Consider the following 13,325-nt stretch of genomic DNA (forward strand, 5'->3'; position numbering starts at 1 on the left):
GATTATTTAAAAAATGTATAATCAATGATACTAATATACAACATACAACAATCTACGGATAGTTCTGAGGACCTTATTGTATGTGTGTATTGAGCCATACCTATTCTAATTAATATATGTTTATATATATTACCTACTTATCTAGATATGTAATTTTTTTACGTTCTATAAATAACATTTTCCCAAACAATGATAGGTAATGATATAATGCAATAGGAGACTAGGACTTTATTAGATATTAGAGCACGTCGATTATAATACTATTATTTAGATCTGTTATGCTTTACAGCGTTTTCGAATCGAAAAAAAATTGTGCAGAGTAGGTACAATGTAATTTCATTAGCACTCCATGACTATAGGAGTGTTGCACTTTGTACAATCTATAAAATGAATAAGAAAAATAAATATTTTGAGTTATAAATAAAAAATACAATAGTACCATAATGGTAATAATATGATGAATAGAAAATTACACAATGATGTGTATCATTATAAATTAAAACGGTTCATATTATTATATTAATCATATTTAAGATTTATTAAATGCATTCATTGCACTCACAAAATTGATACAGTATTACAATAAAAAAAGCTACGAATTTAGTTAATCTTAATTTGTAGAAAAAGTCCACTGACGACTGCACATGTCAGTGAAACTAAAACGAATACAAAATACTGCACATGTTCACTGAATATTGGTGAGATCGAATATTATGTTCTTACACTGAGTGTAAAAAGTGCGTCAAATCGACCACACGCTATTAGACCATAAATATTATTTTTCGTTTATTAAATTTTTATGGTTTCAATATAATATCTTGTTTTTACAATATGTTCAGAATATAAATATAAATTCAAATAAACAAACATATATAAAGAATTAAAGAACTCTATCAATAGGTATGTCCTTTACTTTGATAAATATTTCATAAGTTATAGATTTATAAAACCGTGATTTAAGGTAACAATTTATTTTATGGGAACGTTCAAACGTTATTACGTATCATGAATATAATAAAAAAAAACCTTAAAATAAAGCAATTGCCAAGGCCATGAACCTACTTTTTATTATTTATTTTCATTTTATACTATGAACTTAATGTATTCAGGTATATTTTTTACATTTTAATATAATAAGTTTATGCCTACATAGGTAACGATGAGTGATACATACTTTATGTCAAAATTCTTGAAAAAACTGCCATTGTAAACGATGGTGACTCACCAGCATGCTCAACCCACTTTCCTTTAATATTGAACATTAATTGAATTCGCAAATTTAAATTCTGATTTTTCAAAACTTTCAGTATAGGTATACCGATTTGCCTAATAAATAACCCCGGAAAAAATATCCCCGGAAAAAATAACCCCGAAAAAAAAACCCCCGAAAAAATAACCACGCGAAAAAATAACCACGGAAAAAATAAACCTATAATAAAAATGATTTGTAAGTAATAAAGTATAAATTTGTAAAACAATGTCAATAATATATAAATAAAAAATTCTCATTATAAACGTGGAATACAATACAATTTGTCAATTTGTCAATTTATATAATATAATAATTTGGTTGTAAAGTATAAATTTGTAAAATAATGTCAATAATATATAAATAAAAAATCTCATTATAAACGTGGAATACAATACAATTTGTCAATTTATATAATATAATAATTTGGTTTTAAATTACCGAATTATCACATTACATTAAATTTAAGATAAAGTTAGTACTGTTAGTAGTACCTTCCTTATCCGTTATAATATGTCACTGTACCTAGCTATTGTAGGTATATCTGATCGATATGACAGACAGACCGTGCTTTTAATCGTTTTTATCGTAGGTATACAATAATTTATCATTAAATCCAAAATTAATATTATTTGTGGGAACATAACAATTGTACGTAGGTAATAGGTATGTTATACATTTAGATTTGAGATTAATTTGAAAACTTATATTAACTTATATTATGGGGTTATTTTTTCCGTGGTTATTTTTTCGCGTGGTTATTTTTTCGGGGGTTTTTTTTTCGGGGTCTAAATTTCCGGGGTTATTTTTTCCGTGGTTATTTTTTCGCGGTACCAGGTATACCTAAGGTCTATATTTTCAATAGCACACAATAGACATAGTTCCATAATTCAAAAATTGGTACTTAAATTTTCGATCAAAATTTAAGAAAAAGTTACCTAGGCATACTTCGGATTAATAATAATGTACATCTCATCTTTGAGTCAAATGTCAATTCACTTTAATTTTTAAACAAACGGAGCTAAACGTGAATCGCCAATGGTAAAATTTGCTAGGTACCTATGTTATGCACGCGTAAGACTATGTTAACAAATATCGGTGTAACGGTATTTACCAAAGGAATGTAGGGAAAAAAGCCAAGAAAAAAAATCCAGGGAAAAAAAAGCGGGTACGTCGTGTATGTCGCTCTGCTGTACAGTAGGTTACAAGTGGGTTACTGTAATGGATGGAATTAAATTTGAATCCAATGATATTATATCATTGTATACAAAAAACGATTCTGAGCGAAGACGGTTTATCTGTCTAGGATATATTATAGATTATTAAAAATTTTCAAATCTTAGATTTAAAAAGAAAATTTTTTATGAATTTCTAGTTTGAAATAATTTGCGAATTTTCGCAAAACCTTAACCTAACCTTCGAATGGCTTTTTTTTCTGTGGATTATTTTTCCCGTGTCTTTTTTTCTGACTACCTTACCAAAGTGTTGCCTATATACAATGTTTCGTTTTTCATCACTAAATTATTTTAGACGATTACTGTCATCATAATTTTAAATTTATGCTAAAAATATGGAAATTCAAGTCGTCAAGCCGGCTTTCTGTGGCTATCAGAACAATGAGTCCATAGACGTGCCGTGAATGGTGATTATTGCGATAGTTGGTACAGCACAGGCCACGACCAGCGAACAACGCGCTGTTTAGTTGGGGTTGGTTAGCTTTAGTGAGATAAATAAAAGTTTAAATGTTTTTGAATTCTCAGCTGATGTACGAAACAGATTTAGTGCTTAAAAATCATTGTCGGAAACAATGCTTTTCGTATTGCAATCCAGGGCCCAGACGGGGAGTAGAAGGCGTATAATAGGACTATAGATGACCCCCGAAACAGCCTTTATTCAGACGTGATTTGACGACCAAGTAAAAAAGAGCACGTTCACGCCAGTCTGTTTTTTAAATTGAATATCTGGACTTGGAATAATTCCAGCAGAATAATATTTCTGGGCTTGAACCGAATAAAATCGGTTATTTTTCTAGATAATTGTCACTGAGAATATTTTTCTGAACAAATTAGACTAGTTCATTCTAGAAGTTTAAGTGTTCTGTAATAATAAATGAACAAATTTACATCTGAAAACAGTAATTCGAGTTCTACAAAGAGTCACCTCATACTCATCCTAAGTTCCCGACACCTGTATAGGCGATGAGATCACTACAGAGTACAGACAGAGGCGTATTTAGGCACAAGCCCTATAGGCCCGGGCCTAGAGCGGCAACATTGGAGGGCGGCAAATTTCAACAATTTTTTTTTACAAAATTAGAAAAAGTATTTTTCATTTGATGAAATCAAACTCAACTAATTTTTGTTCGCTCAAAATTAACCATACTAGTATATCTACATATTATATCTCAATGTATCTTTTTTAATATAATATTATAATATAATAAATGGTATATTTAAATACGTTTTAGAAATAATTGTAGGAAGGATGGAGGTGGGAGGAATGCGGCGAATTGGAAAGTGCCTAGAGGCGGAAAAACCTTAAATACGCCACTGAGTACAGACTTACAAGTTACAAATATTTTATTTACAATGTTACAATATAAGTAAACACAACTGTTATGGTAGGTACTAGGTACGATATAATTTAATATAATATTGTATAATATGGCTATTATGAGATTTTGACTATTGACTGTTGACCTGTAGTTGAGACCAATAATTAGACTAATTAGAGGACAAGAGATGAGAAGTAAAATATGATTAATGTATCAAAACAGAAGATGGTTAGACCTGTATAGTTCTGTGGTTAGACGGAACGCGTCCGAACTCCAAAGTCTCCTTAAATCTAATTGATTAGATAACGACATATTACATAATATCTTTATCATTTGGAAATTATGATCATTTGCATATTATAGTGTTCAAATTTTCAACTCACTTTTTTATTACCTACTTAATATTTTTCCAACGTTTTGGTTTTTTCGTTCAAATTGACAGTTCTGTAGTACACTAGTACACTAGTACTAGAACAATTGAAAATAAATCAGTGACGATATTTGGGATTAGGGATAATTCGACCGTCGTGACTCACTGAGTCTGATCAACTGAAATTGGTTACTGTACAACGGTTTTCGGAAATCGACCTCTCCGGTCAAATGACGTCCACTGTAACGTCGTTGGACGAAGTTGGAGGGCCAGATGGAACTCAAAAGAGTGATAAAGACAGTGGCCAAAATAGAATCGCATCACTCAAGGTACCTACTTAAGGCTTTACAAATTTTTAGAAAACCAGCTTGGTCATTACTATTGTGATTTTTCTTATTCAAATATAACAAAATATGTTGTATTAAGTAGTGTACAAGTGGTAATAAGCAAATGTTCATGTTAAAAAAATTATTGACAAATGTATTTTGTTTTGTTTTAGGAAGTCTATAATGAACAGAGTCCTCTTGTTGACAAAACAGTATTTCAACCTACACAACTATCTCAAAACACATTGTTTGACTGTGAAAATACACAATATAGGACTCAATATTTAGTGACGTTGATCGGTAAGTTTTTGTATGTCCTACATTTGTATATGTATTTTTTTTACAAATTTATAGATTGTTACATGTGATCATAGTAACTATTGGCGGTTTTATTATGGGCACAACACTTGGATGGACATCTCCAGCTGGCCCAATGATGGAAAATGGCCAATATGGATTCCCCATTACTGATGAAGACATTTCATGGATAGCATCGTGCATGCCACTCGGTGCCATACTTGGATGTCCGTTTATGGGTGCTCTAGTGAACAAACTAGGACGTAAACGTTTGATGATATTGTTAATTTTTCCTGCGCTCTTAGGATGGGAAATGATAATCTGGGCTTCTTCTGTAAATATTATAATATGAATTCATATTTATATATTTAATATAATAATTGTTCTTTAAGGTAAAAATGATCTGTATTGGAAGATTTCTAAATGGATTTGCAAGTGGTTCATACTCTGTGATTGTACCACAATACACCTCTGAAATAGCTGATAAAGAAATACGTGGTACTTTAGGGACTTACTTTCAATTACAAGTATTCTCAGGTATCTTATTCACCTATGTCATGGGATCATTTGTAAGTAGTTTTGACTGTATAAAACTTTGATTAATTTTTATTTAAATATCATCTTCTTTTACAGTTAAATGTTCATGATCTGTCTATTGCTTGTGCAATAATTCCAGTGGTATATTTATGTTTGATGTTTACTGTACCAGAAAGTCCAATTTTCTACCTTACAAAAGGAAATATTATAAAAGCCAGATGGTCGTTGAAATATTTCCGTAGACCTTTTGGTCAGGTTGACCAAGAATTAATTGCAATGCAAGAGTCTTTAGCTAAAGTACAAGCACCAAATATAAATTTACATAATAATTTAACAGTTCTGTATTGTGTAATAAATAAACAACAAATTTTCAGACTGAAAGAGATAGAGTTTCTGTCAGGAAAGCCTTCCAAACTACTCCAGCCAAGCGTGGACTATTCTTAGGCCTAGGGGTTATGGTTTTTATGCAGTTCACGGGATGTAACACTGTTATTTTCTACACCACAACCATCTTCAATGTAAATAATTTTGTTTTGTTTTAAATTACTATAACTGAATATTTTAATTTATTTTAGGCATCTGGTAGCTCAATTAGCTCAAATGCATCCACGGTTATTGTAGGTGTCATGGCTGTTATGTCTACATACGTGTCAACACTTGTTGTTGATAAATTAGGACGAAAGATTTTACTCTTGTATTCTGTTATTGCAATGGGAATTTGCACATTTTTCATTGGTGGATTTTTCTATGCAAAGGATTCCAATTATGATGTCTCATCAGTTGGATTTATCCCATTAGTGTCATTGTGTGTATTTATAATATTATTCTCCATCGGATTTGGCCCGATCCCATGGATGTTGATGGGGGAAATATTTCCAGCTCAAATTAAAGGTAATATTTGTTCTTGGTATACATCAGTTTATGTTATCAATAATTCTGTCATTTGTTTATAGCATATCGAGTAATATGCTAGCAGTTTTAAACAGCTTTGTTTTAAATTAAAAATTACGCATTATATTAAATTAATATCATTGTTTTTAGGTATTGCCAGCTCAATAGTATGTATGGCCAACTGGTTTTTTGTGTTCATAGCTACTAAATTTTTCTCATCATTGGTATCTGCTATTTATTTATACAATACATTCTGGCTTTATACGCTGGTCAGTGTTTTGGGCATATTTTTCGTGGTATTTATTGTTCCTGAAACTAAGGGCAAGACAATGGAAGAAATTCAGTTGTTGCTTGGTGCATAACCTATACTGTGATCATCTGAAGACTTTGAATGTAAACATTTTCCAAATCTTGAGTTGTGCTGCATTTATTTTATTTGAAGTTATTTTTTTTTTTTTTTAGTTTTATAAACTTCTTAAAAGTTAACTTATGTTTTATATAAAATTATAATTAAAATTTTTAAGTAGATATCTACTTTAAAATTCATATCATAATATGTTTACAATATTTACATATTAAATTTTTATACTTTTTTTACCAAAAAATTTGTATAGTCCTTTCTTATTTTAAACAAGTTTAATAATTATTTAATGCTCACTTGATTAATCAGGTTAAATTCTAACAAATAAATTATAAAATTGATCAAAGTTTCTATTGAGTTCTCATTAAATTGTTTATTTTGTGTGTTGTATAATTATTAATTTTGTACATCACATTGAAATCCATATAAATATTTTACAGGTTATGTACTTAGCTTATGTAATCATGACCATATTTACATTTACCAAAGTTATAATTATTCAATATATATTTTTTTTTATAAATATAAAAATATATGATGATTTTAGACCCATATTTCTAACACCTCACAGAATGTGTTTTCTCTGTATAACATACAACATTGAACATTTTATTTTTACAGTAAAACGTTTTACTAATATTTCTAAAACTAGTGAGTAAAATGTACTATTTAACATAATATTGGTCATATTGTACATTTATAAGACAGACAACACATGCAGCCAGATGCTGGTGCGGCGTTCTTTATGACTGGGGATGACAAAATGTGTTATTTATAATAAAAACTTATTTTTAAAATAGGTACAAAGAAAATAAATTAAGTTTTTAGTTAAACATTTATTTCTAAATAATATTTTTTTTTATCATACAAACAAAACAAATTTTTGGTTAATTTCTTAGTTATTAGTAAAAATTAATTATAATTATTGCACTTCACAGTATTAAGTGTTATAAATTTAATAATACACAGTGCAAATGATACTTTATAAAAGCATTTTTAAGTAATAAAAATAAATATTAAACTTTAAATAATAACTAATTTTAGTAGGATTATTAATAATTTTTTTCTTCTTTTGCAAATATTATTTAAATAATACAATTGGATATAAAATAAATTGAAACAGTCTTTTAGCACATTTGACAAATTCGTCATCAAATGATTTTTGTCTAACATTATTATTTAGAACTTGAACCTTGGAACATGTCAAACACCCAATGGAAGATGCTTGCACATATGGATTTTTAGCAGTTAATATACCAAATTTGTTACCGGACAACTGGCCTGAAAACCATACATGGTCATTTTCTCTTAAACTTTTTGTTGCGTTGTCCATTATGATGTCTTGACTATTGGTTAACAGTGTTGTTATATCACCACTGTTGCCCCATACACCTTCATTACTCATTTTTATTTCTATTTCATATGTATAACGATTCCATTCAAATAAGTGGCAAAGATCAGATAGCTTTGAGCTCACGTTACAACCGAAAGAGTCTGAACATGTTGATAAACGTTTGCCCAACAGACAAGTCAGTGGATTTGATATAATCTAAAATAAAATAAAATATTTAAAATAAATTAAATTAAGGCACTTTTTTCTTATTCAATTTACTTTTGGAAAGAAGCTTAAAACAGCTAAAATGGGATTGTATACTGAAACAACCTTGCTGGATTTTATGTAACCATCCCATTGCACATTTTGACCAATTAATTGTGAGCAGTCAATATCGACCATCACTGTAGTCTCTTGAGAATTTTTACCAATATCTTTGTTACAAAATTCAGAGAAATCATTGTATGTTAAGTGATTGTCAGCAGGCGGCTCAATCCACTGTTGTAAACGCTCATAATTGTTAAAAACACATATTGTTGTACCAATTAAAACTATAAGAACCTAAAACAAATTACAGTTAATTACTAAATTAATAGTTTGGATATTAATTTAAGTACCTGTAAATATGTGTAAAACGAATCAGTGCGGAAACCTTTACGTTTGAAATATTGCAAAACTATATGTAAAATCCACATAAATATTAGTACAACAGGCAGTTGAATAATTTGATAAATTGTCTCAAAGTCGTTGCCAATAGTGACAAATGGCAAGAAAATACCAGTAATCGGAAACAGAATAAATACACAGACTAAGGCTAATATACTACGAACAAGCCCATACCATGTCGACTCTAAAAAACAATTATAAAAATTGATATTAAACGATTTACTAGTTTAGTTTTCAATCAAATATATATAACATACCTTGAGAAGCAACTAGAGCCATCTGCCACCATGAAAGTGTCATGCAATGTGGTATTAAGTCTGTGTAAATTCCTCTCCAATTATTACGTGCAGCCATTTTAACCATAATAGCTGGTAATATCAAATAAAATAACGCTCTAAAGTTGAGACAAAATTCAACACCATTTCCTAGAAAATAATTGTAAGCATTTAATATACCTAATATAAATAATAAGAACATAATTCACGAGTTAACTTACCAATGACATATGATGCAAACGTTGGTACATGTAAATCAAGAAACCTCCAGCCTTTGCTTACTACTGTGTCGGTTTCATATGGATATTTTGCTAGCACATTGACACAAAACGATAACAGCGCAATCAGATCTATATTTTTGGTTTTGCCTAGTTTTGGGCCAGATAACTAAAACAATACATACAAATATTTACCACATAAAACATGTATTCTAAAATATAATTTACCAATTTAAAATAAATACATTATAAGACATAGTGTAGTTACCGAAAAAGAATATAGTGTATAAAACGTTAAGCAAATTGATACAACGGTTAATTCAGATTGAAACATAGTGTCCGAATCAATTACAGTCTTCAAAAATAAGTGAGCTCCTAATGATGCAAAAAAGAAAACATATGGCTTAAGAGTGTTCATCAAATGTTGATATTCTGCTTCTTGAGCACTGAGACAACCACCACTGTATGTGATAAATAAGTTTGACCATCGGCGGAATCGTCCATAATCTCTCTTAGCACATAGCGCACATACTGTGGCAACCACCATTGCGAGCAATGATCCATAAAATAGAATATAAGGAATCAATAAACGAATACCGTCCAAGCCTAATATAAAGCAGAGAAGTGTAGTTATCAATGTTGGAGCATGAAAATATGAGAATGGATTTAATGGCAACTTGGAAAATCTTTTATTCAATCGTTCTTGAAGACAAAGATTATAATTGTGAATAATGTACACTGGCTGGAGAAATAAGTCACAAGTAGTAGATATGGCATTTTTTTTTTCTTCAATGGTAAGTATTTTTTGCACAAGTGGCATTTGCCCGCGTGAAAAATCTTTAGCAGCATTCACTAATACATCTTCAGTAAGTTTTTCACCAGATTCATTTATTCTGGATTTCCAGTCTAAAACAAATATATACATGTTATAGAATATTATAATTATAAATTGCAATAATCATGACAAACTTTGACATGTATACTAATAGAAGATACATAAGATAATAAATGTGATAATTAATTTATATTTATATTTTTGGGGGAAAGGCTTTTTATTATTTGTATTTTTCCAAAGATCTTGTATTGAGCAGAATAAGAACAGTTACTGGATCATCCAATAAACTCTAAGGTATAGTTAGTCAAAAATTTTTAATACCTTGTCGCGATGATTTTAAGCATTTGAATTCTTTAGAGTTTTCATCTACTTTAATCATGTCTGAGCTTAAGGATTTGGTGCTACATGCTTGATTTAATTCGTCTTTTAACTGGTCACTAGTAATAAAGTCCTCACCAGCTGACATCCTGTAATCAGAAAAACTAATGTATTAAATACATGAATAATTTAGTTAAAAATAGCAAATATATAATTGAATAAAGAGCATAATCAAAGTGTGGTAAAAACTGAATACATTTACGAAATTTGTAAATTTACTATAGTGTGTTGCTATATAGTAAATTATCATCAACTTCAACTCAGTATTTGATAATTTATAATAATTTAATAGAATTACATATCAATGATAACACATTTTTTGATTTGATTTAAAGTTAATTTTACAGATGCCCTCTTCATCACTCTCACATGTATATTCTACATCTTACAAATATTCAACAAAATATACGTTTAATAGAATCAATTTTGTGTTATACGATTTAAAAGAGTGATTTGATATATTATTTAATTTTAAGGTAAAAATACCACCTAAATTTGTATAATACTTTTCCTACAAATATTAAAGAAAAATTAACATACAAACACAATAATATTCTTATCTTTATGTTGTATAATAAATTGGTTTCTCCAACATTAATTTTAATTATTTAAAATTGGTTTACTAAATATAAATAAATTATAGTAAGACATACACCTCACATACTATATGTACACTGGTGTAAGGTGTTATTCTGAAATATTATACTATACATAATACATAAATGATAATATTTTTAATCATAATAAAACAATACCTATCAAATATTTCGTGTGCTGTTTTTTGAATGATTTTATCCTCTTGAGAAGTTTCCAGACAAACTTTAACATCTAACCAATTATGTTCAGTGATACCTAAACAAATATTCAGTAAACAAATTGATGCAAATAAGTGGTAAGTTTAAAAAAAATAATTTTGAAGCTAAAGCCGCGTACACACTTGTAAAATTAGCGCGTAACATCCTTTGATGCGACTCAATTTACCGACAACTGGTGGAACGGTGTTACAGCGTAACAGAAAATGTTACAAGTGTGTATGCGGCTTAAGATACCTATTTATAATACAAGTGGCGATGATCGATAAATACTCATAAATAATCAGCTAAATTAAACTATGAACAAACCTTTTCCAGTGTCGAGACATTCTCTTAAAAGTTCAGTTGCCTCTTTATGTCCTTGCGACGAAGCCTTGATCAGCCAATAAACACCTAAACTAGCACTTTCTTCTTGATCTTTTTCATCTTCTATAAAGTGAAAGAAGATAATTTAAAAAATATTAATATTAAAATAGAATTTAAAATATTACTATAACTATCTAATACTAGAAGAAAAATTAAAATGCTTTGTTCTTAACTGTTTAATAATAAATATTAGAAATATAACTCATAATTTATAGTTTGATAAGTGGGTATCAAATTAATTCGTCTTACCGCAGTTCTCGTTCAGCAACTGTTTGGCCAAATCGACCTGTGAATCGGGCCATCCGTCTTCTGCCAAGAAACTTCCGAAACGGTTGTATCGGCTTTGGGTTCGATCTGCAGAGGGTGAGAAAAAAATTACCACAGGTGCACCCAATAATATTTTATATTATATTATTAAACAATGATGAATCGTTACTCAGTAAGGTCCAATGTTTCCTTCGTGTGGATTTCTGCCCGATTATGGGATCGGCCATATCCTCGGCCAGGTTTGAAGATCGCGAATCTCGAGAAAATCAGAACCAAAACACCTTTTATATTCACTTAACAGTTGGAGGCTTAAGGCGACAGAGCACGTGACATCTCGAGGTGCTGTCGATCGAGTGGCGAAAGGTAACGTCAAAAACAGCAATAATCAGCGTCCGACGTCGAAAACCAAAGACCGAAGTATCAGCGGCGTATTAAATTTCGTACTGCGGGAAAATATGTAATAACCGTGTCTTTGTGCGGTTTGTCAGACAATAATTACTCGCGACCATTAATCGGATCGATGCCAAATAAACACCCGGCGGCTGATCGTTGATCTTCGACCCCCAGGACCCCGAAAATAACCATTTACGGCATTTAAAGTTATTTATATATCATAAAATATTATATAATGTAATGTAAATCAAACGCGAAAATGTACTCGAGATAGTAAGTTGATACCGTCACTAAAGTCTTGGTCGTTGATATGTACACTTTACACTGTTTTATAACTATAGACAGAGACCTCCTCGTTGATACCGCAGCTGGAATCGTAATCACGTCCGGTTGTTCGTGAGCGGCTAATTTATCGAAAACGACAATAGACTGAAAACGCCGTAGATAATATCCACTTTGTGTACCAATTTCGTTATTTACATGGCTACATAATGGCTTGTTGGTGGGCAATAATTCTGTGATACAATATTGAAGCTAACGCAAAAACAAAAAGGCTTAAAAAGCGACTATATTATGCTCATCTAATTAAAGAATTTAAAAAACAATTATCTACCAGAAATTATTTTTTTGTCGTCTGAAAATAAAATTGAGTTTTCAAAATGTTGAATGACTGATTGAAAATTTATTTGACCAATACTGTACAGTAACTACAGTCAGTGCCGCCGAACCCTATGTTAAGGTCGGGCCATGGCCTGACATATTTTGAAAATTTAAGATAGGCCGCTTCATATTGACCATTTTCCTCTCCATGGCATGCCATTTTTTCCGATATTAAGATGTTGGGCCTCTTAAAATATTTTTCGCCCTACTAGATTTTTAGGTACCGCGAAAAAATAACCACGGAAAAAATAACCCCGAAAAAATAACCACGCGAAAAAATAACCCCATAATATAAGTTTATAATGAGAATTTTTTATTTATATATTAATGACATTGTTTTACAAATTTATACTTTACTACCAAATTATTATATTATATAAATTGACAAATTGTATTGTATTCCACGTTTATAATGAGAATTTTTTATTTATATATCATTGACATTGTTTTACAAATTTATACTTTATTACTTACAAATCATTTTTATTATAGGGTTATTTTTTCCGTGGTTATTTTTTCGCGTGGTTATTTTTTCGG

The 13,325-nt window shown here is 30.1% G+C and overlaps 2 protein-coding genes across 3 annotated transcripts; one reads left to right on the plus strand and one right to left on the minus strand.

Moving 5' to 3' along the window:
- Positions 1–4,123: 4,123 nt before the first annotated feature.
- LOC107162105 (facilitated trehalose transporter Tret1-like) lies at positions 4,124–6,931 on the plus strand. Of its 2 annotated transcripts, XM_015508840.2 has the most exons (8): positions 4,124–4,502; positions 4,673–4,799; positions 4,874–5,130; positions 5,189–5,365; positions 5,430–5,630; positions 5,708–5,851; positions 5,909–6,224; positions 6,375–6,931. In XM_015508840.2, exons 1-8 carry the CDS (start codon positions 4,404–4,406, stop codon positions 6,584–6,586), a joined length of 1,533 nt encoding a protein of 510 aa, XP_015364326.2. In that variant the 5' UTR covers positions 4,124–4,403; the 3' UTR covers positions 6,587–6,931. The 2 variants fall into 2 exon arrangements, with proteins under 2 accessions (XP_015364326.2, XP_015364325.2); XM_015508839.2 differs by lacking the exon at positions 4,124–4,502 and having other exon boundaries at positions 4,676–4,799; positions 4,854–5,130.
- A 1-nt stretch (position 6,932) lies between these two features.
- wfs1 (wolframin ER transmembrane glycoprotein wfs1) lies at positions 6,933–12,423 on the minus strand. Its single transcript, XM_015508835.2, has 11 exons — positions 11,905–12,423; positions 11,718–11,822; positions 11,412–11,531; positions 11,046–11,142; positions 10,234–10,379; positions 9,346–9,983; positions 9,081–9,246; positions 8,842–9,009; positions 8,536–8,768; positions 8,198–8,479; positions 6,933–8,134 (listed from the first exon to the last, which is right to left on the minus strand). Exons 1-11 carry the CDS (start codon positions 11,960–11,962, stop codon positions 7,667–7,669), a joined length of 2,481 nt encoding a protein of 826 aa, XP_015364321.2. The 5' UTR covers positions 11,963–12,423; the 3' UTR covers positions 6,933–7,666.
- Positions 12,424–13,325: the final 902 nt, after the last annotated feature.

The sequence above is a fragment of the Diuraphis noxia genome, unplaced genomic scaffold (assembly GCF_037042655.1).
Source record: "Diuraphis noxia isolate RWA-SAM2 unplaced genomic scaffold, SU_Dnox_SAM2 contig0005, whole genome shotgun sequence".
Lineage (NCBI taxonomy): Eukaryota > Metazoa > Arthropoda > Insecta > Hemiptera > Aphididae > Diuraphis > Diuraphis noxia.

Bases quoted from the DNA above. Each gene is read 5' to 3' on its own strand.
- LOC107162105 (XM_015508840.2), top strand. From the start codon at position 4,404: ATGACGTCCACTGTAACGTCGTTGGACGAAGTTGGAGGGCCAGATGGA. The intron at 4,503-4,672 runs GTACCTACTTAA...GTTTTGTTTTAG, and splicing joins ATAGAATCGCATCACTCAAG to GAAGTCTATAATGAACAGAG. The intron at 6,225-6,374 runs GTAATATTTGTT...CATTGTTTTTAG, and splicing joins ATTTCCAGCTCAAATTAAAG to GTATTGCCAGCTCAATAGTA.
- wfs1 (XM_015508835.2), bottom strand. From the start codon at position 11,962: ATGGCCGATCCCATAATCGGGCAGAAATCCACACGAAGGAAACATTGG. The intron at 10,380-11,045 runs GTATTGTTTTAT...TTCTGATTACAG, and splicing joins GCACACGAAATATTTGATAG to GATGTCAGCTGGTGAGGACT. The intron at 8,480-8,535 runs GTACTTAAATTA...AATTTGTTTTAG, and splicing joins CGTTTTACACATATTTACAG to GTTCTTATAGTTTTAATTGG.